The sequence below is a fragment of the Chionomys nivalis genome, chromosome 3 (genome assembly GCF_950005125.1).
Source record: "Chionomys nivalis chromosome 3, mChiNiv1.1, whole genome shotgun sequence".
Taxonomy (NCBI): domain Eukaryota; kingdom Metazoa; phylum Chordata; class Mammalia; order Rodentia; family Cricetidae; genus Chionomys; species Chionomys nivalis.
The window spans coordinates 106,028,037-106,054,128 of NC_080088.1; the positions used below are offsets into that span (position 1 = coordinate 106,028,037).

The window sequence follows — 26,092 nt, forward strand, 5'->3', positions numbered from 1 at the left end:
ATGGCCTACTTAGGAATAAAATCTAAGCAAAATATGAGTCATATGTTAGCAAAGGCCTAGGTACCAATACCTTCCACATAATAAAAAGATTGCCAAAGAGAGGCTGATGACCTGTTTATTTAAAGCAAATTTGATTCAATAAAATTCCAGTGCACAGTAATTGGGGCAGCCTCTATAGTCCATACTAACATATCTCGAAAGAATAGCTGTCCACGGCGAATGAAATTTTACACCAGTAGATCTCTGTGTGTGCAACACTACACAGATACATCTGGAGACCTCACACTGATCTCGGGGATTTTCAATTATTTTACCTTGCTTTTGAAATAGGATCTCTCAATACCCAGGGCTCACTGATTTGGCCAGACTGGCTGACAAGCAAGCCCCAGTGATCTTCCCATCTCCGCTTCCCCAACACTGGGATTGCAAGTGCTTTCCTCTGTGTCGAGCTTCTATGTAAACGCTATGGATCAAACAAACTCATGCTTGCCTAGCAAGTATGTTCTGCATTGAGCCATCTCCTCAGCCCCTTCACCAGCATGCCCAAATGCCTGTAATTTAGTCGAGTTTGCACAAAGCAGAAGTCAAAACTTATTTAGTCAGAGAGTATCCTGAGTACACAGACTTGTACATAAAACCTCACCTTTATGAATGGATGCATCCAAAACACCTGCTAGTATAGTCATTTGACATGCAAAACACGGGCTGGGGATGGCACCTGGTGATAGAGTGCTTGCCAAGCGTGCATAAGGCCCTGGGTCCCATCCCGACTCCAGAAGAAACAAAACTCCCACAAAGCACATTCGTATCCCCCATGGACGCAATGCTATCCATGACAATCTGTTTCTAAAACTCCTAGTGTTACCTCCCAGAGCTGACCACAAGTCGTCAATTTCTCCTGTTGTAGACTGTGAGTATTGGGGTTATCCCTATTATATTATTAGGATTAAAGGAGCTGGAAAGGGCCAAATGGGGGCATTCAAATCTAACCTCTAGGCAAAAGTATGTTTATTGACTAAAAAAAAAAATAATAATAATAAGGGGACATCTCAGATCTCACCTACATGGATGGATGAGAAAAATTTTCCACAGGAAGCATCTGGCTGTAGCCTTAATAGGGAAGAAAATGATTCCCATAGACCATACGGGGATCTGGGAAATATAGTCTTTCAGTAGGGAATGCCCTGTCCCGAAGACCCCCTACCGGTCCAACAAGTCATTAGGCAGATTCAGAGGGCTTACCCTGTAGTCATGTGTGCTGCTCAGCTTTATGTCTCAAAAAGCACACAAAGTGTAGTAACCAGAGGGGAAAAGGACATGGGTCATATCCAGAGGAAGCCAGGTACAACTTCCCAGAGTCCTCGCCCTGTGAAGCCACACAGCACGACTCTAGCTCCCCCAAACAAACGGTTGTGCAATGTTGTATGCGGCGCTGAACACTGAGAGGAGTGTACCTCAGCCCAGAAGTGCAGGATTCTGCTGCGGACGAGTCCCATGGTGCCCTCTGTCCAGCAGGTTGCCAATATTCCTGGCCCTTCTACACCAAGGTGCTGCATGTGAATCATGCTGTCTGTAGTGTCAACCCAGGAGTCCCACTGTTCTCAGCTGAGGAATGGTGGAACTTTCCCGGGATCCTATTCCCAGTGCCAGTGAAATCTTTCTGATGGCCTTCCAGGAGCATGGCGACTTCAGGCCCTCTGCTGCAGAGTGTGTATAAAATTGTCTCCAATAGAAGTAGAAATACTTAAGCAAACGCATGTCTCTGTCTTCTATGCCCCATTCCTTGAGGACTTCAGAGGTTCAGACAGGAACCGGGGGGCTCCTCTTCTGATCACGTGGGTGTAAGGCAGAGCATGTGACAGACTGCGACCAGTCTCCCCAGGAGACTAGAAGTGTCCAAGCCTCCCTTGGTGCTTCAGCTTCTAAGCCCTTTTCATTCTCCCCAAGGATTCGGAAAGGGAAGACACAGTAGGAAACACACTTTCTTCAAATCTACAAAGCAGTTTGTAAATCAAACTGTGAAAATTACTGTGTTGTCCTTTTGCCTTTTCTCGTCACATGTAGGCTTTTTTCTTTTGAAATTTCTTAGAAACAAGGGCCTGCATGCAAAGAGGACCACTGTTATCCAGCTTCAGCGCAAGGGCAGGGGTGTTTGTACTTTGCAGAAAAGCCTGTGGGACCGTGTGGCCCCTTCTATGATGGAGGAAGGAAAGAGGGAAGATGATAAATGGGGTCTCAGATGGAAGATGAACTGCCTTGTTGGATGTGTCCTTGGCTAAATCACGAGTAGATATTGGGTAGCACAGCGCAAGCCAACCAACTCTGTGTGAGCAGCAGAGAAAATGAATATATTCACTTTTATCAGCTCTAATAGCAGGAGTTCGCAGTGATACAGGGAGAGCCAAGAGTGTTGTACTTCCTGCAGCTCAAAGCCTGTTCCTCTACTCTGGAGCCATGAAAGAGATAAGATTTCCTATGGTAACTGACATAGTAGGGTATTTGAGGATGAAATGTTATAGAACTATAACATTTAGAATAGCATCCAGTTGGTGGTAAGTGATCCAGAGTACAGAGGATTATGAGGAACGTGGCGGTGATGATGAAACATGGCAGTTGTGGTGATGATGGTAAAGATGGATGTAGTGATGATGATGATGATGATGAAGGTAGGAGGTGTGTTGGTCATGGAGATATTGTAATGTTGTTGACGTTGAGGGGTTCGTGGTGGTGATGATGAAGAAGATGGGGATTGTGGTAATGGTGATGAAGAGAGAGGTTGTGGTGGTGATGATAAAGATTGGGCATGTAGTGATGATAATGATGAAGCATACGGTCATGATGATGGAGGGAGGTTTGTCATGATAATCATAATGATGGGATGGTGGTGATGAGGAAGAAGAAAAGATGATGATGATGATGATGATGTCCGGGATTGTGGTGGTGATATTGATGGAGGTCGAGGTGATGGTGGTGATGGAGTCATAGTGGTGATGGTGGTGATGGAGTCATGGTGATGGTGGTGATGGAGGGCATAGTGGTGATGATGAAGATGGTGTTTGCAGCTCTGATGATGATGATGGAGGCTGTGGCTATGGCAACAAAGATGATAAGACTGTCAGGAAGGAACAGAAACAGAGGTTGGCTAGCCTTGCTCAGCCCAGAACCTCTATGTGCAGGGGCCCATGAACATCCCCTCACCTGTCTGAGCCTCCGTGCTTCTCTGTGGAACTCAGACACTGTTGGGAAAATCAGGTGTAGTGCTTGCTGTTCATATGGTCTGCTGCTCAGGACCCTCCCCCTGCAGGTGCTCCCCTATGAATGTTATCTTTCTATATTTGGCTTGCTTCCGTTTCTCATTTGGTTTTCTCACCATAAACGATTCCAGGTAGGTTTTAGTGCTGTTGTTTTGTGTGTTGTCTTTTAATTAATAGAGACATTCCATTGCCATATGTAACAGATGTTTGCTGAAGGCCAGCATACTTTCCTAGCTCCTTCTGTAAACGTAGGGATGACTGGAGGCTGGGGTGGGGGAGGGGGACTAGGACAGATAGATAGGAAGATGGCTACAAATTTGTGTTTAAACCTAATTCCCCATGAGTTCATTCCTGCAAAGCTCCAATGTGCAAATGCTCACCACGTCCCTGGTACCACTGCTGACCTGGACCTAGGGTGTCTCAGGGCTGTCTCAAACATGTACTTCCTGTCTCCAACAGGGCCAAGGTTAAGAAAGGAGTGAGCATCATTAGGGTGAGAGCCAGCAGCCCTGCCATCTGGGATGTCAAGCAGAGCTCGGAGTATACTGGGAAGTACGCACCAGCTGTCCTCATCTGTCAGAAGAAATCTGCTGGCGCAGAGAAAAGGTGAGTCCCACCAGGTCTGCGCTATGTTCAGAGTCTCTGCCATGGTGGCTTCCTATTGCTCTGAAGTTGGCTAGCTGACTCCATTGCGATTTGTATGTGGTGTGTGCAATCTGTCATTACTGTCTCCAGGTGAAATAGGTGGAGTCTTCCAGATGGGGGCCGTGGGGGTCCTGTTCATAGTGGACCCACATAGGGCCATAGAAACTTTACCATGTGCCAGGGCCTCTCCATGCAGTGGCATCTAACAGTAATTGAAGTTGACACTTCTTTCAGTTCCTGTCAGAGGTGTCAGGATTGTGAGGTTGTCTCTTACCACGTGAGTATTTCCACGTGTGTTAAACACGGGAGCATTCACTCTTTTGCAGGCAGGGTATATGCAGCCACCTTTCTGGGGCCGATGTCAACGTAATGCATATGATTGTATTTGTGCACAGGCACTTTCTGATGGAACAGTGAGCCACCTGCTGTGGAATTACAGGCAATCGTGAATCACTCTAGGGAGAAATTAAAACCCGGATCTGCCTCTGATAGCCACCAAATTAGAAACCGGCAATTCACAGCTGGGCGAAGAACGGCTTGGCGACTTAGGACTTCTTGATTTATTCCTCTCTCCCGGAACCTCATTTGTGGCTTCGGAGAATTCCTAGTCTAGTCACATGCATTTTCTTTGTCACTTTTAGGTTTCTTCTGGATCTTCGTATTACTGAAAAACTGAGCCAAAAAAAAAATTCAAAGGATGAATCTAGGCAGGTATTACATTGTTCCTGGAGCACAGTTTAAAATGTCAAAGCTTAGTATTTGGAAAATACATTTATTTCCCATGATATGGAGGTGACTTCTACCCGTTCATTATCAAAAACACTTGAAACCAAGTCAGGGATATTTTGTCTTGAGTCTCTCCCTGTGCTCCACTACCTGATGTTAATTGGGGGAATCTGGGTCACCTATAGCAGCTCTTGTCTGTGTTCTTCCTTTTTATGGCTGGAAAAAAATTGAGAAGAAAAGAGGAAGTTGGTGTTTAAGCTCTGCCCTGTAATAGGAATGGATCACACAAAGGTTCTTGTTGGTCTTACATATGATCTTGGCCCAGTGTGCCCATGAGAGAAATCCAGTTTGCAAAGGGAGCACCATCCTCATGTAAAGTGACTTTGTGTCACGTAGCCAGCCGACATCATGAGGACATCTGTAAAAATGGAGAGTAGTGAGCAGAGGGATTGGTGGGTGTGGAAGCTGGGATTGGTGGATGGATGAATGGATAGATGGTATTGTGGTTTGAATGTGAACTGTCCCTTATAGGCTCGCTCATTTGTTTGAACAATGAGTCACAGCTCCTGGTCTGTTTGTGGGGTGGTGGGAACTTCTCAAGGAAGTAGATTGCTAGGGGTGGGCCTTGAGGCTCTGTTTCCTGTCTGTTCTCCACTTCCTGATTGCAGAGGCAATGTGACCACCTGCCTCACACTCTTGTTTGTTTATTTTTCTCAAGACAGGGTTTCTTTGTGTAGTGCTGGCTGGCTGTCCTGGAACTCACTCTGTAGACCAGACTGGCCTCAGACTGAGAGATCTGCCTCCCTCTGCCTCCCAAATTCTGAGATTAAAGGTATTCACCACCATGCCCAGTCCACCTCACACTCTTGCCTTTTCTACTCTGATGGACCATTTCCCTATATAAGTTATGAGTCAAAAGAAATCCTTCGTTCCTTAATGTAGGCAGAGTTTTCCCGTCCTGGGAGCTGCTTCCAAATTACCACACAGACGCTTATATTGTAAATGCTTGGTTGCTAGCTCAGGCTTGTTACTAGCTAACTCTTACACTTAAATTAATCCATATGTCTTATTTATGCTCTGCCACATGGTGGTACTTAGCATAACACATTCATCTACTGTTTCCTCTGCATCTGGCTGCCCAGTCCTCTGACTCCTTTCTTCTTCATTCCAGTATCCTCAGTTTGATTGTCGTGCCTAACTTTATCCTGCCTTGCTATAGGCTGATCAGCTTCTTTATTAACCAATAAGAGTAATTGTGTTCACAGTGTACAGAAGGATTATTCCACAGCAGGCAAAGCTGCTCCTTATGAGGTATTTGGCCACAACCAGAAGAAAAGTAAATGATACATATTTAGATGAATAGATTATGGATGGAAGGGTGAAGGACGGATAGATGGATGAATAGATGACAGATAGATAAATAGATAGATAGATAGATAGATAGATAGATAGATAGATAGATAGACAGATAGATGAATGGATAAATGAGTGAAATCGTGGATGGACAATGGATGATGGATGGAATTGATGGCTAGATATTTTGCTAAATAAATGTTTTTAATCCTCTACCACAAGAGGAGAGGATTAAAGGTCCTAGCTAATGTACTTTCATTTTCCCTCTTGCTATTGTTTACCATCTACCATAACTCATTGATAATTGCAGTAATGTTGCCCATGAATACAATGGGATTTGGACCACCGTAAGTTATCATTTTATCATCTTTATGCTTTGTATTTTCTCATTACAACTGGGCACAGAAGTGAAGAGTAGAACACTCTGAGGGTGGCCCCTCACCTCATCATACAATTCCCGTGGTTCTGACTCTGACAGCCCAGGTCTTCTAGTACATTGCATCTCCAAGCCATCTCTAAGTGTGGAACAGTCAGCTGTGGTCCTGTGCCTCTGTCAATGTCTCCTTTAAGAAACAAGACTCTGGACATATTACCCAAGTGTTTCCTTCTGAAGAATATAGTGTCATAATGCCACCCATTTAGAGAGCCTTTCTTGTTCAATGCTTGGTTCATATTTAGGGGACAGATAATGGAAATGCAGACATGCATGAGCCTGTGTATGAAGCACCTTATGTAAGTGTGAGGACACAGTATATTAAGCATGTATATATCACATGCTAGTGTTGTGCTTGTGCAATTTGATAATGTATACCTTTTATAGGATGACAACACACACACACATACACACATAGTGTGGGGTCCTGATATGACAGGTCTGCTGACTGAACTTCATGAAGAAGTCTAGATCAGAAGCTCCTTTGCTGTCAGAATCATGTTTTGCTTGCAGCTATGTCCCTAGCATCTGAGCAGTGCTTGGTATGCAGGAGGATGCCTTTAATTGCTCGATAAATTCTAAGAAAGTCCGGAACGAGACTGTCTCTGTTAACATATGCATTAGGATACAAGTCTAAATGCATACTTATGGAGTGATCGCTCGTTTATGAGTTAAAAGAAGTCCACTCAAGGAAACCATAGAAGGATATTTATCTGAATAGATGCTGTCCCAGAAAAACTCCAGGGAAGATTGATACCTAGGATTCCTGCAGACAGAGTTTGGGAGCTGGAAAAGGCTGAATATAAATAAATTTCTACAGTGAGTCATTTGATCCGAGGTTCCCCCACTACCATCCTGTGTCTGTTTTCAACTTAGCAAAATATACAAGATGAAAATAGATATTTTTATTGGGTACCACGTATTTATTAACATCTTCAATAGTTATCCCCTTTCATTTTATACTTCTGTCTTCATAGAATGGAATCAAGGGAACCTTGGGCCATTATTTCAGGTGGCGTTGAAGCTAGGCGAGGTCTTTTTTTTTCTTGAGGATAATTGGAAAATGTTTCATTGAGTTGACGCTTAGATAATGTTGGTGGGTTTGGCTTGAGGGGCTGTTTTGCTTTATAAATCCTTCCTTCTCTCTGGCCAATGCTCGGCTATCTCAGAACTCGGAGCTCAGCTGTTGGAAACTCAGGAGAGGCAGTCTTCATTAGCTTGAGAGTCATAGATTCTGTGTTGCCGATAATCTTGCTCGGATCAGGAAGCTGCCTTAATGAAGTGAAGTCGCTGTGACAGGTGCAATTTCATGGGTAAGGAGCCACTTTCGTATCAGCGATGAGCTCAGCGGGAGTTAGTGAGGATCTCTTATCGCCCTCAAGTTCATCTTCCTTGTTTGAAGAAGTTTGTTTGCTGAGAGTCTCATCTCAATGCTGTTATCTCGGCGATCAGATCTGCTTTGATTTGCCTGCACGGATCCTAAAGCCACAGCAGAATAGGTAATTGCTCTCTGCCCCCAGATCCCATTCTGCAATTTCAGAGTCTCCCTGTCCATGGCCCTGACTTAGGTAAATATGTACAAAGCCTGATGTGTAAAATTCTCTCGTGGATGGGGGTTTCCCAGAGGCTCCGATGGCGAATCTGCAAATGATGTTCTTGGCACACAGAGTTAAGTTTGAATAAACTTGAACAGATACCCACCTGCATACATCTGAGTTTCCTAGCATGGCTGCAGCCTGGAGAGGTATTTACCGTATTTACTTCTGAGAGAGAGAGAGGGGGAGGGAGAGAGAGGGAGGGAGGGAGGGAGGGAGGGAGGGAGGGAGGGAGGAGAGAGAGAGGGAGGAAGAGAGAGAGGGAGAGAGAGAAGGAGGGAGGAGGGAGGAGGAGAGAGAGGGAGAGAGAGATAGAGAGAGAGAGAGAGAGAGAGAGAGAGAGAGAGAGAGAGAGAGAGAGACTGAGAAATGCTGTATATTGGCTCTCTCTCTGGCTCATGCTCAGTTAGCTTTTTTTGTCTAAGGAGACTGTGTGTCTTTAAAGCCTTGGTTTCTTGACATCTTGTAGACTGGCAGGCATGCATCACAAGAAATTAGTCTTTCTCATAATGATCCTCTATATAGTCCATGCAATACTGATTTTCCACTTACTGTAGGTAATGTGTTTCATTTTAAAACAGATACATTTTAAGTAATAGAATGAGCTGCAAAAAGAGGTAATTGATATTTAATTTGTTTTTAGCTATAGATGGCCGTATTTGAATTCATGAAGCTACACTAAAGTCATGCCTGACAGAAACATATCCAACTGTATTTCTTAAGATTAATGTTCTCATTTTTTGTGATAAACGCTATGACCAAAAGCAACTTGGAGAAGAAAAGATTCATTTGACTTACACTTCTCAGGTCACGGTCCATCATTGAGGGAAGCCAGGGCAGGACCTCAATCAGGAACCTGAAACAGAAACCAAACCATGGAGGAGGATGCTAGCTGGCTTATCTCTGGCTCATGTGCGGCTAGCTATCACATACAGCTCAGAATCCACTTGCCTAGGGAATGGTGTCACCCACAATGGTACCTACATCCACCATCAATTGATATAATCCCTCCCAAGCATGCCCACCAGCCAATATGATTAATATAATTCTTCACTTGAGGGTCCCTCTACCCTGGGTGACTCTATGTTTATATCAAGTTGGCAATAAATGGCTTGACTAAGATAGACATTCATTTCTTAGTCACGTGACAGAAGCAATGAAGAAGGCCAGCCAGGACAGACGCTGCAGTTCCTGGTCCTGTTGGATTCCCAGGTACCTTCTCTGCTCCACACCCTATTGGCTCATGGCTTATATTCTCATGGATTAAGATAGCTGCAGGAGTGACAAACATTATGTCAGCATAGCAGGTCAAATAAAAGTGACAGGAAAGGATCTTCTTAGCTGTCACAACCTTTTTTTTTCTTTAAGTGACCTTTCTGGAAACGTCTGCTAACCTCCATCCCTTGTCAGAACAGAATGACATGGCTATGCCAGGCAGCTGAGAAAAGTCAGGCACTAGTTATTTTGGACCATGTGCCAGTTCAGAATCAGTGTTCCGCCTGACACTGCGAACAAGAGCAACATGGGCGGCATGGAGACCAGCACACATCTCAGTAATTTACAAAGAAGTAACATAGTGGGGATTCCAGGGAATGACTAGATGAGGGGACCATGCTTGTCTCTCTTCACCATCCCTTGTCACATTCCCATGGAAACCTACATCAGCATCAGCACGGAACTTGAAACTCAGGGAATGCTTTGAAGGTACAGACTGGAGAAGACAAGAGTTTAGCCAATTTCAGTTGTAACTTTAAAAAAAAAGGAACAGAATGTTTGTATAGGTGAGAGCATGAAATGTCTCAGGGACATGTACACATGCAAATAGAGTTATAATGGTCAGAAAGAAATAAGGACAGACCCCCAACAAATAAGATTTTCTCACATGAAACAGCTCAGAGCCTGTCAGGGTGCTCAGATTGAATCTGAGCACCATGTCACAAAGACAAGTCAAGCCTGTAGGAAGAAGAAACTTCTGGGGGTCAGGAGGGCGTTAAAAGATAAATCACCACTTACTAGAGTCACTTGTTCAGGAAGCAAACCCATTGCAGGGGAATAAAGAGTACCAGGAGATAAGAACTTTAAGACTGGGATGAGAAATCTTTTTTTTTTTTTTGCTTTTTCAAGACAGGGTTTCTCTGTGGTTTTGGAGCCAGTCCTGGAACTAGCTCTTGTAGACCAGGCTGGTCTCGAACTCACAGAGATCCGCCTGCCTCTGCCTCCCGAGTGCTGGGATTAAAGGTGTGCGCCACCACCGCCCGGCTGGGATGAGAAATCTTAAAAATAAGAAAGCAAAAGTGCTGAGAACCAATCACACATTGGTATAAAAAAAGAAAAGAAGAATGACAACCATATTATGATGTGGTGGATACAGAGTGACAATTAGGGTCAACACTCCTCTATTAAACTGATGCCCAGAGCAGAAAACCAGCACCCACAAGAAATGTGTGTGTGTTTATGTTTGTAGAGCCAGGCACTGTCCTAACCAAAAGCTAGAAGTCACACAGTCACCGAAAACCCAAAGGTGAGATAAATAGAATGTACTGTATCCAGAAGGTAGAGTAGTTATTCAGTAGAGAAAAGCCAGGGTCAGGATGTGATACTGTCAGTCAGGTCTTGGAAACACTGCTACATGAGTTGAGTGACTTATAAAAGATGCCTAGGAGAAGAATATTCTACAGTTGGGTATTAGAGATGACCCGGGGCTCTGTGAATACAATAAAAAATTCTTTGAATGTGAATTTTGGAATGCTGGCATTTGTGGAGCTCAAGGCCCCAGCGATGAAGGTGCTACATTTATTCCATTCAATGTACCTAGTACCAAACTTCCCTCTAAGTTCATATCTTCTACCTGTAGATCAGTGATGCTCTCTGTCCCCACCAGAGACGTTTGTTTGTGCAGAGGAAGGTGCTTAATGGAGAAACTGGCAACTGGTCAAAGTGCAGAGAATATGTGTCCGTGGAATGCTCACCCACAACTGGTACCACACTCTTCCCCCCAAAGCTCAGGACCTTCATGGAAGAGGAGGAAGATGATCTAAGAGCCAAAAGTGAGGGAGGACCAGAGAGAAACTCACCTTTAGATGTAACCAAAGCTAATCTCATGAACTCGCAGTGGCTGTGGCTGTCTTCACACAATTGAGCCAGTCAACATTCCTGCGTGTTGTGGGAAGGGGATCATGACTCCCCCATCCCCAGCTGAGGAGCTATTTGCTCTTGATGGCTGATGGGGTGCAGGGAGAGTCAGTTTACTTTTTAAGGGCTTGAGTCCTCATAGGTTGACCATGCTCTAATAGATAATCCCACACCCAGGAGTATATGAGCAGCACAAATTGGACTTGATGGGAGAGAAAGAGAGGGCGAGGGACATATGAAGTATTGGAGTAAGGTAATATAATATAGTAATATAGAGATTAGTTCCCATATTGTCACGTGAGCATGCCTTAAAGGAGAGTGCGGACCTTATACTCAGGTTCTTTAAGCTAGATCGTTTCTCTTTACTCTGAATTGAAATTCTCCAGCATGAACACGGAAGCCCTTCAATCATGTACAAAATCTGTGTTGAGGATGCACGGTGCCATCTCTACCTATTTTGACTCAGAGCCCACCAGGAGCTTTCCCAGCCAAATGTATTTGTAGTAAATCCTGCTTTAGGGACCTAGCACATCGCAGTCGTTTCCCATGCTCCTGAATGGCATGAGCCCTGTGTGTATCGCCAGAGCATATATGGAAACAATAAATGAGTTTTCATGGGATGAGGGTGAGGGTGATATCTCATACATTGCTGGAGATGTATGCGCGGGGATGCTGTTGTAGAAGCCTGTGACTCAAAGTCACACAGCCTGCAGTGGTAGCACTGGACCATTTCGGTTGCAGATGTAGGTGGGATAATGGGGGCCATGGTCACAAGAGTGTCCTTTGAAAATAGCAGAAAGTTAAAGCTAAAGATTAGTGACACGTTCATCAAAAAGTAGTTGAGTTAAGAAATGTGTCTGTTGTCAGTGGTGAGAGGTGGTCCCATCCTGTTCATCAACACCAGGAAATCCCTGAATGTATGATTTTAAGGTGGAGAAATCTTGAATAATGGCATTATCTTAGTTTGTTTTATATTAATATATATACATACAGATAGATAGATAGATAGATAGATAGATAGATAGATAGATAGATAGATAGATAGATAGATATGCATACACACACACACAACATCAGGTCCAAAAGCAACCTGGGGAGAAGAGGCTTATTTCAGTACATAGTTTAACCAGGGAAGTCAAGGCAGGAACCAGAAGCATGAGCTGATTTAGAGACCATGGACCAGTGTTGCACACTGGATTTTTTCTCATGGATTGCTCAACTTGCTTTCTTATAGCACCTAGGACCACCAGCCCGGCTGGGCTACCCCACATCACTCGTCAACCATGAAAATGCCCCCAAAGACTTATCAACAGGCCAATCGGATGGAGACATTTTCTCAATTGAACGTCTGACTCAACTTAATATAAAACTAGCCAGCACAGTCATCTAAAACATCACCTCTTTGCTTCTGTGTATAGACCAGCAAGTATGTGCCTGTTCATGTATGTCAGGTGCATGTACACATGTGTGTGGGTAAGGGCCAGTAGCTAACCTTAGGTATCATTCCTCGGGGGCCCATTGCCTTATTTTTAAGTTACACCTGTGGGTGTTTCCTTCACGTATGTATATGTGTGTTCAGTGTCTTCAAAGGCCAGAATAGGATGCAGGATCCCCTGAAACTGGAGTTATAGACAGTTATGAGCTACCAGGTAGTGCTAGGAATCGATTCCTGTCCTCTGCAAGAACAGCAAATACTCTCTGAGCCACTTCTCCATCTCCATCTGCCTTATTTTTTGAGATACAGTCTCTCATGGGAACTTGGCTCACCCAGTAGGCTGGGTTGGCTAGCCAGTGAGTCCCAGGGAGACTGTTGTCTCTAGCTGCCGGCATGCACCTCAAACTAGAACTGCATAAGTTCTAGGCATCAACCTCAGGTTCTCATGTCCTGGGGACAAGCACTTTCCTGAGTGAGAAGTTTCCCTAGCCCTTACCTCATCACATACTATCACCTGTGAGCAGAGCTCCCTACACAGATGCCATTTGAGGGCGAGAGATACCATGTCTGTGAGAAGGGATGGGATGAGGTCACACCACTCCCAGAAAGACCCGGGTTCAGTAGATGCACCTTCAGGTGGGGGATATTTGGCGTGCAGTAAGAGACAGGGTCTCAGATTTGGTTACCACAGCCCTTTCTTTTGGCCCTGCAGATACAAGCATTTATGCATTGGTCTCCGAGAAAGAGACTAGGCGAGGAACCATCAGGAACTCATGTACATGCTTCCACAATGAAGGGGAGTTGTAAGCCCAGCGCTCTATAAAGTTATGCCTCGGGGTGCTGCAGTTACCAATCCCTGATATTCACTCAGTCCCATTCTGCATCTCGTGAAGGAATGCATGCCTTGCCTTAATTTACCCATGCATTGCCCTTTTATTACATCCATATATTTGGTGTTTAATATCTCCCATTTCCAGGCAGGGAACTATATTTAGAGTTAAATTATTTACTATCATTTTTCGGTAGGTAACGGTGGTGAGTTATTTTGTTCAGGCAGAAGCTACCATTTTTGGGTTCGCAGCATCTCCAGGGAGCCCTAGGCAGAAAATGTCATTTTTCCCCTAGAGCTATAACATGATAACCTAGAGCATAAATGATAACCTAACATCAACCATAATTATATGATGTAGCTCATCAGATGTTTCGTGGGCATTTCTATGCTGTGGATCATGGCTGATTGGTTGTTCTGGAGTTAGGATTTCACAGAACCCAGACAACTGACTCTTGTACTGGGGGAAGACGACAGTCTTCAGTGTCTGACTTACAAGAATCTCCTGCGGTCTCTGTCACAGTCAGTGTGACATATAGGAAACTGGATGTTGCTGTTTGTCTTCCTGTGAGGTTTTGAACTTGATGCTTCTGTTGAAAAGTGTGCACATCCTTGACCTGTAAGAAAAGTGGTCAATGCCTGGATTTATTCCTATGTTATTTCTTCTTTTTTTTCTCATTTCCCTTCTATTTTCTTTTTGGATGTTTAGAAAGTCATTGCAAAGGACAGGGGCTAGAGGGTACATGTATATGAGCAGATGTGTGGAGGCCAGAAACCAGCCTTGGCTCGGGCACTCTCCACCTTGCTTCTATGAGACAGTCTTTCAGTGGCCTGGAGCTCACCAAGTAAGCTAAGGCTGACCACCTAGGAAAACGCTGAGATCTGCCCATTTCTTCCTCCCTAGCTCTGGGATTGTAAGCACACACTATCATGCCTGGCTTGTTTTAAGTGGATCCTGGGGCTCGAAACAGGTTCTTGTGTTTATACACCAAGCACTTGACTGGCTGAGCCATCTCCTCTTCGGGATTTGGGAACAAGTTCTAATCCTGTTGCCCAGTATGGGTAATAGCAGAGAATTTTCCTGCCACAGCCTTCTGATATCTCAGATTCTGGGTCCTTTACCCCAGCCCTCTCTATGTCTCTCCCTGTGTCTATGTTTCTATATAGCTATGACTCTATTCTCATACTGGCTTCTTATCTACAGTTATTGTGTGGTCTGTTTGTATGAGCTCACTGCAAAATTGAAGAGGATGCTTTCTTTGTTTGCTGGCAGTTGTGATTTTTTGAGATCACATTGGGCCTGATGTCTATTCGTTCTGATGTGTACTGTTCTAATATGTGTTGGTCCTGATGCTTGCAGTCCTGATGTGTGCTGTTTTGCTTGTATTAATCCTCAAATGCATTTTTTTTTTTATGGAGAAGAGCGTATTCTGCATTCCTTCTGAGAAGCACAGCTCTCTCTCTCTCTCTCTCTCTCTCTCTCTCTCTCTCTCTCTCTCTCTCTCTCTCTCTCTCTCAGAGAAGGGGTGGTATTCATCACATCCAGGTCCAGCTGCCTTCGGGTCCCTTCAGTACCCAGTGCATTTTGTTGTTCTGCAGCAGCCTGTACTGTGAGCATCCCCTCACACACCCCATGATCCAGGATTCCAGTAAGCTCAATTGAATGGAGCAAATGACACAATTGGGTGTTTTGCTTCTGGAAGACCTGGGGAATCAATTTAGAAGATAGCAGTGGTTCAAAGGGATATTGAGGAGTAAAGCAGAAGAAAGGTTATGAGATCCATTGAGAGGGACTTGACGCAAAGTCCCACTATGGAAAGCACCACCTTGTCCCAGCATTCTGTAAACCTCACGCTGGTGGCATTCTCCTGCCTGGCTTCCTGTACTGCTGGCTTGGATGGGGTCTGAGGAATTGTTTGTTTAGGACTCTTCTTTTCCTGATGGGTACCAGCTGGTCCAAGGATGCTCTCGGTGACATCTGTGCTCGTGTGGGGATAAGTTGGCACTGAGGGCATGAGACTCCATGCTGAGATTGTTATTTTCAGTCTTCTGCTTATAAATCATGTGCTATGACACTGGCCCTTTTCAAGGCTGCAGACATGAGTCAGTGTGGGAAAACATAGTTGATTGTTCTATTTAACCAAGAGGGAGGGAGAAAGAAACAGAGAGAGATAGAGAAAAACAGAGATCCTTTCTTCCATTTTTCTTTCTTTCTTTCAAGATAGGATCTCATTACATAGTCCAGGCTAACCTGGAACTCACTAAGTAGCACAGGCTGACCTTGAACTCTGGTTCTTCTGTCTCTGCCTCCCAGATATTGGGGATTACAGTCCTGTCTCATGGCCACAGTTTTATATAACATTTCACTGAAGAAATCCCCTTCTGTCTGTCTGTGCTGAATCCCTGTGTTTACCCCAATTCTAGGCAACCAGGGTCCTCTTTCTATAAATTTCCTTTTTCTTGATAGTGTTTTAGCGGAGGTAACCCAAGTCCAGCAATGGTGAGTGGATAAACAAACCGTGACCACCTAGAAGAGGAACAAACTAGTAATTTATTAAAAAGCAGTAGTCAGCTCCAGTGTGTGCCAAAAGAAGCCAGTTCCTTGAGCAGACACAGCTCATGGCGATAGTTAGATTCAACTTCTAGATCCCATTTTAAACGAATAGATGCCCATTTCTCAGTTGGACCCACTGAGTCACCATGTATTGAGTTGCTGTTATTGAAGCAGAGACTCATCTAACCACATGACTTCAAACTTCCTATTTATCCAAGGATGACCTTGAACTCCTGACCCCCCCCCCCATCACCTGAGTGTGAGGGTTAATAGAGGCATGCACCCCCATGTCAGTTTATGGGTGCTAAGTATCGAACCCGGCACCTCCTGCATGCTAAGCAAGCATGCTACCAACTGAGCTCCATCCTGGGCACAGTTTAAATGCTTTGAGAGCAAAGGTGGAAGATCACCTGCTCTAGTCTGCCACCATAACTGCAGTAACGCCGGGAGTTTTCTCATCCCACTGTTTTGATGAGGCTTGTTTCCTTTAAATTAAACTTTGGTCAAAATAAATGCTGGTAGCTGCTGGGCACTTAATCTTTGTCTGAAAGGTAAGGCCAATTGTCCTACCATGGTAATAAGATGCCAGATGACCTCAGTCTCCATTACAAAGTGAAGGACTTCCTTTCCAGTAGTCTGAATTTCTAAAATGCTTCAGAGCAAACTGGGTTTCTCATTTGTGTGCAGAATACCAACATGAAATACAATCACATCAGGTTCAATTTCAAAATGCGCAGAGGAAATCGATGGGGACTTCTTCTGTGTCAGAAGCCACCTTGTGGGGTCAGTTGGCATCCGGCATGCTCTCTGGGATTGCTTTCTCTACAGTCACTTAGTATTGTGGTTGCACAGCTCCTGAACGGGTACCCCCTGAACGCGGGTCAGTTGATCCCTCACACAGACTCACATAGCACTGGATAAAGGAACATTGTGTGTGATTTGTGGGTTGTTCTTACAACAAGGAGCAAAGCCAGATGGAAGTCTAAGGATGTCTCTTGATTGATAAAGTGCTTGCCTGGCATACATGAAACGCTGAGTCTGGTCCCTGGCACCGTCACTATCTTCCATGGTGGATCATGTCTGTCATCCCAGCTCTTGGGAGGCAGAAGCATGAGGATCAAGAGATAAAGGTCATTTTCAGCATCTCAGCCTGTGAGATCACTTATTCCTCTAATTATTTTTTTTCATTTGAATTTAAGTTCAAAGAATTTATTTTACCATTAAACAGAAGAACTGGGGTCCCCTGAAGTCAGGAGTTAGTTGTAAAAAAAAAAAATCAAGCAATAAAAGCATCAGTATGATTGAATCCCAAGAGGCTGCGGCTGTAGCATGTTCTGAGGGCTGTGCTGTCTGGCAGCAGATGGTCAGCAAGCCTCTCAGGACTGCAATGGCTTGGATCTGAAATCCCCATCCCCACCACAAGTTTACATATTGGCACTTGGTCGCCAGCTTGCGGCACTAATTTGAAAGGTTCCAGAAACTTTAGAAATCAAAGCCTAAATGGAGAAAGCAGGTCACTGGGGTGAGTTCCTTGAGGTATATTACCTCAGGCTTTTCTGTCTCTGCTTCCTGTCCACTGTGAGTGAGCACTTCACTCTCTATCCTCTCACTGCCCGAGGTTCTTCCCAAGTATATGAGGCCATGGACAGAACCCTATGGTTCCCTTTCTCCGTTAAGTTGTGTTACGTATTTGTGTCACAGCAGCAGAGACAGCTGGCACTCAAGACCGCAGGCGATTGTGTGTTCAGGCCTGAGCCTCATGCTTTCTCAGGGAGTGAGAGGACAGAAAGCATGGCGGCCGGGAAGAAGTGTTTTGCTATGTGCCGTTGGTTCTGTGCAAATCTGTTGTTGGAGTCCCCTGAAAATGACGTCATGGGAGTTCTTATGAGGTGCTGCCCTGAGGTAGGACAGGTTGGGTCCCAGAGACAGAAGCAGGAAGCCCAGGGGTTCATTCCACGGCACGGCATTGCCCAGGATGTGGTACAGGAAGGCAGGCAGGTGCTGCTGCCGTGGATATCCACAGGGAGGGTTTACAGAATGTGGCCCAGGGCCAAGGTGAGTTTTTGCAGTTTTAGCATGTTTGATCTGTCAGCATTTTGGACAACAACCTAAACAGCTTCATCACTGTGTGAAAAGTTCCCTGGTGCCTTCCCTTCCCTGGCTTGGGTCCAAGCTTGCAGGGAAAACACACAGCCAACCCAGTCAGTCGCAGAATGGGGAAGCCACCATTTCCTCAGCCAAGACGAAGGATGAAAGCAGGGAACCAGGGACTTCATTAGTGAATCTCTGTTCCTCTGGACTCCTTAAAAGCTCATTAGGTACTACCAAGTCTTGCTTAGTGACTATGGCAATAGTTTGTGCTAACAAAACATTAACAAAGGAAAATGAAAATATATGCATATAGATATATAAAGGATAGACCCATATAACCATATATACAAGCATGTATGTGTGTACATGTGTTGTCTATGTATGGAGGTCAGAGACCAACTTAGGATTTCTTCCTCATGACACCACCTGCTTTGTTTATTTAGACAGGGTCTCTCACGGGTCAGACACTCGCTGAATTTGCTAGGCTGGTTGGCTGTTGAAAGAGCACCAGGGATCCAGCTGTCTCTGTTGGGTTTACACTGGGATTACAAGAATGCACCACTGCGCCCAGCTTTTTATTATTTATTCATAGTACATATGTCTTGTAATTCTAGAATTTCTCACAGTTTGCAAAGTGTTTTTTTTTACCTGGGAAACATGCATCCTCTGGTTACGGCTCCTAAAGATCTGCCATTGCGTCTGGGTTGAGTGTCATGGGTACTTGGCAGTTCTGTGATACTTCTGAATGTTTCCTCAGATTGATATTTTTAATTTCCTCAAAATAAAATTCATAGACTGAGGAGTGCGATTATAGTGACACTTATGTGCCCCTTAATAAAATGTGTCTTTTAATAACATGAGAAGTAAGTCTCATAGGCTCTCTGCTAACCTACGGCCTTGTAACTGAGAGGGTGCTGGGTGCAGGATTCTTTTTGGCTGCCGATCAGTATGGCATAAGAACTGGTGCGAAGGGGCTGTCTCAGCCACTTTTCCCTAGGAGGCTGTGCTAAAATTTCAGTTTGAGGCTAGGAAAATGAAGGATGGATTTCTGCTCCTGAACTCTGAGTTCATAAGCATAAGACTGATAACCCTTGCATTAAAGGTGACTCTGGGCTCTTGTAATGGGACATGACCTATTCAAAGGGAAAGAGTGTCCTAAAGCCAAAGAGCCCCAGTCGCTTTACTTTGTGACTGGGGGCTCAGGGCTGTAAGACTGTGTTAAGCTTCATCCGAGGGTAATCCTAAACAACAGAAAACCTGCAGGAAACTTTTTAGATAAAAGAACCATGTGGCAACAGGGGAAGCATCGTGAAACTCGTTAAACTGTTCAGTAACCACTTGGTCCTTGTTATGATCTTTATCTGAACTGCCCTGCCCCAGGTCATGTGTCTAAACACCTGCTCTCTGGCTACTGATGGTTTCCAGGCAAGGTTTGGGGGATCTTGTGGGTGTAGGGCCTGGCTAGTAAGAGGGTATAGGGAATAGGGTATAGGGGATGACCTGTGTGCATTTCTGCTCCCTTCTGGTCTGAGACTGTGACAGAAGAAATTCATGCTATGTGAATCCTGCCATGCTTTCTTCATCACGATGGGCTGAACCATCTCTGAAGCGTTGCACCACAAACCTTCCCTTCCCCCAGCTACTTCTGTCTTGTATTTTATTACAGCAATGATACAGTAAGGAATACACTCCTCTAGTCTAGGGTTCTAGTCTAGTCTTCAAAACATAAATATTACACATGAGTGCAGTTTTCACGCTGTTCATGGTACTGACCCCATCTGAGGACTCCTGGCCCCACGGGGTTGAGGACTGATTGAATATAATCAACATATTTGCATGGAAAAAAATAACAGGGCTAATAAAACTGTTTCAAAGAATTAATGGCCTGAGGGCTGGAGAAATGGCTCAGTGGTTTAAAGCACTGGATGCTCTTGCAGAGGACCTGGTTTCTATTCACATCACCCACGTGGTGGCTCACAACCACCTGCAACTCCAATTCCAGAGAATATGATGCCCTCTTCTGACTTCTGCAGGCAGTACATGTGAGTGGCACATACATATTAATACAGGCAAACACCCAAACACATTAAATAAAACAAATACACCTTTGAAAGAAAGAATAATTACTGGCACACACACAAAAAAATCTCTCTAAGACCTTGAGCCACTTCATCCTAAATGGGATGTCTCCATCAAACCCCTCCGCTCCGGGTTCAGAGCTATGAGAAGAGAAGGCAAGAAGATTCTAAGAGCCAGCGAGGATGGAGGACAGCAAGGAAACAAGGCCTTCTAGACACAACAGAGCAGGCACACAAATGAGCTCGGAGATTGCAGCTGCACGCGCGGGGCCTGCACGGACTGAGTCAGATGGATTCCCAGTGCTGACAGGGAAAGTAAACCCAAGCCCCCACCGCAGACCCAGAAGCCATCGTTAACTGATCAATGCTCGCTCACAAAGGAAAACTCGGTTTCTCCAAGGGAGGTCTCACTGGGTATAGGAGCCACACTTAAGGGCAGACCCTATACTCAGCAATAGATAGCCAAAGCAAAACAAGTTCTATAGTATTTTTGAAGGCTTTTTTTTTTTTTGTCACAGAATGCTTTGTTTAGGCATCTTTGTTTTGTTTTACCTGACAGCTCTTTTGTTTATATATATTATGGCCTCCGATTTTGTTTTTATGGTTTCCTATATGTGTGAATGAGCGTCTCAGTGTTTGTACATTTCTCTCATGCTTTTTCTTTGGCTCTATTTTTTCCTATTTGTATTGTTTTATATAGCTTGTTTGTTTTAATTTTATTTTTAATGTGATTTTAGATTCATGTTTGAATTCTAATGAGAGAGAAAGAGCAGAGGAGGGTATGGGTTTGGGTGAGTGGGGAAGTGAGAAGGAGCTGGGAGGAGTTAGAGAAGGCTAAAATTGATCAAAATGTATTGTATGAAAAAAATATTTTTATTAAAAAGATATAAAAACTAAAACTTCAACAAAAAAGAAAAGAAATATGTGCTTCATTTACTAGCATATTAAAAAAACAGAATAAAATATATAGATTAGCAAGCTCATTTCTGAACGACTGTATAGTATATAAGCAAACATGTGTACACACCCAGCATAGTTAAATGAGTGAAGGTGAGCTATAACACAATGTTAATGACGGAGAGACTAGAGAGTAATACATATTTTCTCCTCAATTCAAGCCTTCAGGCCCCTTGAGACTCTGCAAGGTACCAGGTTCTGTATTGTGCATGATAAAAATTAAAGTGAAAACAGAAGGCCTGAGCATACTTGTCATTGTAGAACCTTGTTCTTTCATGAGCTGTCACGTGACACATTCTGTCATAAACACAAGCCAGCTTTATTGAGTACAAAAAACAAAAACAAAAAACAAAACAAAAAAAACCACATGCAGGGATTTTAATTCTCTGATTGTTACTACAAATTTACCATGGAAAGATGCAAGCCTTTCTTTCAAGTGTGAAATTGGGCTTGCTGGTTGATGGACAGGGAGCCGTCCAGCTATTGAGGCCGAAATCATTTGCTTTCTATAGATGAAGCACTTTCTTGGAGAGCTCTTGCAGGCTGGCGATCTTGCAATGACAGACATAAAACATTTGGGAACTCGGGATCAACTTCTCGCTGAGTGAAGAGCGAGACATGTCCACCAAGCTTAAGGTGGGTGTCGTGGCTAGGGACAGCAGCCTGGAGGGTAAATTAGGATGGCTCAAGTCTAGTATTCAGTCGTCTGAGCAGATGTGTTAAAATCATACAGAAAAAGAAAATGAAAATCGCTACATTCTAAGGCAGAAAACTTGATTAGAAGTTGAGTTTTCTTTATAAAAGAACTGTCCGAAAGAACCAAGTATGGGTTCTTCTGCCCCTTAGTCAACCGTGGATTGGCGCTGCAGATGGACTGCAAAGTAACCTCCGAGTGACCTTGTGATGGGGTTATGAGCCTAAGCAATTGCAGTGGAGGCCTCAGGCAGAGTTTAGGAGATGACTCGGATTGGATTTTGCATGAGGAAGGGAAATGTCAGTTAGCATTTATTGTCAAGTGCTATTTTAACACCGGCAATGAAATGGCCAAACACTGTTGACACTGCTGTCCCCCTGCCACTTCCTTCAGAGGGTCTGCTACTATTCCAGGGGAAGAAAAAGCTACAGGACTTCACACCTGCTGGCCAGGACTTCTTCCTCGTCTTCCTTTCTTCCATCTTCAAATGCTACATTTTCCTTAGGACGCAAATGAAGACCCCCACATCTGCTAATGTTAGATACTATAGGTACCCAGAGGGTGACCAAGGCACACAAACATCTCACATCTGTTAGCAGCCTCTTCCAAGTCTTCTTCTTATTCCTCTATTTTAATTAATTAATTAATTATATTTATCACATATGTTCATTCATTTATTGCATAGGTATGCAAGCACTTGTGTGCAGTCTGGAGGTCAAAGATTGATGCTATATGTCTTGCTTTGTAACTTGACTCTTCATTCTTTGAGGTAGGATCTCACACTGAACCAGGCACTCACCTTTTCAGTTAGTCTTGCTGGCTTGCAGGGCCAAGGATCTTCCTAGATCCCAGCTGTCCAGTGCTGGCATTACAGAAGCAAACTGCTATGCCCAACTTTTCTATGTGGGGTTTAGAGTTCGAACTCAGGTCCTCATGCTTGTGTGGTGAGCACCTTACCAATTGAGTTCTCCCCCCCCCCCCAGTCCACTCCTTCTTTTGGATTTAACTCATTGAAGACTCCTAATTTTAACATTGGATAAAGGCATCATTAAATTCAGGAGGCCAAAATCGCTCCTGTGGAAGGGTAGGTACTATCCCCTATCCCACTGTCTCCTTGACCTCTGCCCTTGACCCTACAACAGGAGCCTGTTCTTCACACTGCAAAAGGGCTTTGCCCAAATGAGCAAGTTCTGCCCAACCTTGGTGGTGAATGAAAGAGTGGGTGGATGAATGAACGAGCACACTTAGATGACCCTGGGTGGCCACCTTAATCCCAGGGCAGCTTCTTGGTGTGCAAGAAGCAAAGTAGTGGGGTTGCCCTTGAAGTCTCCAGAGTCTTTGTAGCAGTGGATTTCATACTTTTGCACATCCAGAACTCAGGAGAATGTGAGCTTCTAGGTCCCTGTATTTGTGGCAATGTATTTTAGCAGTCAGAGGAAGGCAGCTCTCTTTCCCAACTCCTCCTGCTGCTGTCCTGAGAGACATGGGTTTCATGCCCCAGGAGGACAGTCCAGCGTCCCAGCTCTGGCATAGTCTGACTTTAGCACCTGTTTGAGTGAAGTGCTGACCCAAACTACAGCAGAGTAACTAGGTGGCTGTACGCCACATGACTAAGGTCTTTACGCCCCGTCACTAAGCATTCTGGAATGTCAGGGTCAGCATTGTGCTGGGGGGGGGTGTCACACTCCTGTCTGTCAGGGGCCCCAGGTTCAAACAAATCAAAGCTACCAAAAGAAAGTGTGGCTAAGGACAGGAGGTGACTAACCAACACTGGGCGCTTGGTTTCCTGCTGAAGATGCAGAGACAGATACAGCAGGTCCTGCGTGTCCATGCAGCTCACACACAGAGAGAAGTCATTTCATGGCTCTGAGAGGGGTGTGATGAGAGAGGTGAGTGCTTGCTGTGGATTTTCTGAGGCATTTCAACATTTTACATAAAACATAGCAAGCTTTCAGGGTCAAGAAAAAAAAAAGTGACCACAGTTTGACAGCAGAGGCATGTGCTAGGAACATGATGTTCTCCATGGAAAGTCTCGCTTTGTATTTCTGTATCATTCACAGTTCTATCTATTAAAAAATGATAGAAAGCCTCCAACTTGTTCATTCAAGGAGAACGGGGAGAAGCGAATGAAAAGATTTGATTGAGATGAGGTGGTGTTCAAGTTATCGGCTCATGAAAGAAAACTAGCCCCTCGTGAGTGATTGGCAGTGGTTTAAATGTCTTCGTGGATTCTTTGAACACTTGCCATTGACAGGTAGAGTCTAATAAACTTCTATGAGATGTGACTGGATTGGTTGCTTGCCTGAAGTGAATGGGGCAGAGCAGAAAATGCATAGCCACTGGAAATAACTCCTAAGGTCCATGTCCACTCTTGCCCTGATCTCTCTCAAGACTAACACTGGTCACTTTGACACGTGGCCATTTGGGGGACACACTGAGACCCTCTGCAGTAATAAGTCTTAGCAGACTAGTAAGAAGGCTCCTTGGAGACCTTCCTACAGCCTATGCGAAGATGCCTACAGTCCTGATCAATTAGAAGGGAGATTCTGAGCTCGTTACCAACCCCAGCTGCTCCTAAGTCTTATAACTACAGAGGCACAGGGACAGCCAACAGACTGGTTTTATTCTACCAGATAAGGTTGGACTTACAGCTCCAATGTAGGCTACATTTGCCCTTTGTCTGGCTTGCCTCCTCCATCTGCTAAGTTCTCAGAAATGCCCAGCTCCCCCTGTGATGAATGGACAGCAACAATCCCAGAGTCAGCCCATCCCATTCTAGAGCGCAATAGAAAACACCCAGCAGAATCTGTTTCCTATGGTCCCGCTAGAATCACAGGACTACTGGACTTTCCCCTAGCTTTGCTGCTGAAGCAAGCCCACAGCCAAGGTGGAGTCCAGTGCTGGAGATGCAGGGGTAAGATCAGGGTCACTAAGGCATAGGAAGAGTTTTGCAAGAGGCACATTCCTTTTTTATAAGGCTCGTGCAAGGAGAGAGACATTTAGTGGGCTATTAGCTGAGTCACAGCTTTCTGTCAGGTACGGTTGTAAGCTCTGGGTTTGTAGCAGGGACCTGTCAAATCCTGGACCAGTGGCTTCTCGGATCATGCCATTCCTGCACTGTGTCCCTCTCCATCCTCAGAGCTGATTCTGCAGGGTACCAGGCTCCCTCCATCCTTCTGCCAGTCATGGCAGACTGACTGTGAGCAATTATGGACAGTTCACCCATCACATGACAGAGAACTCAACCTGCTTCCAACTCCTGTAAAAAGGGGGCCCCATTTGACTATGGGAGCCTCACATATCTGTCCCTAGCGTTTTCTTCTGATAAATCTCTTATGCCAAAGGAAAATCTGCCTCAGTTTTCCACTTGAATCCCAAATCGGAAACTGTTCACAATGACGTTGTGACTCAGATGTTCCTGCAGGAGACCATCCTATGGCCAGTGTGTGTTTGTGTGTGTGTGTGTGTGTGTGTGTGTGTGTGAAGTGACTGGTGCCTACAGTCTTGATCAATCAGAAGTATTCCCTGAGCCTAAGCCTCTTACCCATTTCCCCCAGCTGCTCCCAAATTCTGGGTCTTCAGAGACATGGGGGACAGTCAACAAGTGGGTTTTTCCAAACCCTAAACCAGTTATTCTCAATCTGTGGGTTGCAACCCCTTGAGGATCACACATCAGATATCCTACATAGCAAATATTTACATTACGATTCATAATCCGTAACAAAATTATATTGAAAAAGTCACAGTGAAACAGTTTTATGGTTGGGGACACCACAACATGAGGAGCTCTATTAAAGGGTGGCATTATTAGGAAGGTTGAGAACCACTGACCTAAACCCTTCATAACGGTGCAGTGACTTCGGTTTTACTCTTGAGACCTGAACCCTAAAGGTTTCAGGAATGAAACAGCCAGAGTTCCAAAACTGACACTTTCCAGGGTTTAGATCCCAGTGAGTGAACTCAGATGGTGAAAACACTGTGAGGCCAGTGCCGAGATGTAACTTAGCTTGCAGAATGCTTGCTTAGCATGCACAGAAGCCTGGGCTGGATTCCTCACACAGCATATAGCCAACTGTGATGGTGCCTGCTAGAATCCCAGCATTTGGGTAATAGAATCAAGACGCCTGGGAGCTTGAGATCAGCCTCTGCAGCATAGAGAGTTCGGGTCCAACTTGAGCTCCAGAAGACCCTGTCTGTCTCAAAGTGAAACAAAGCGGTGAAAAAGAAAAAAAACCCAAATATTAGAAGCCCAGCGGGTAATTCTACCCTGCTCATCCAACAGCTCTGGCATTAACTGGGACACTTTCTTCTAAGTC

General features: G+C 44.7%; 1 protein-coding gene across 1 annotated transcript in view; it reads left to right on the plus strand.

The window, feature by feature from the left end:
- Tmem132d (transmembrane protein 132D) overlaps window positions 1-26,092 on the plus strand; it is a 630,452-nt gene that overhangs the window by 290,552 nt on the left and 313,808 nt on the right. The window contains exon 3 of the mRNA XM_057766158.1: window positions 3,714-3,860. Coding sequence (XP_057622141.1) covers window positions 3,714-3,860 — 147 coding nt within the window. The remainder of the gene's footprint in view (window positions 1-3,713; window positions 3,861-26,092) is intronic.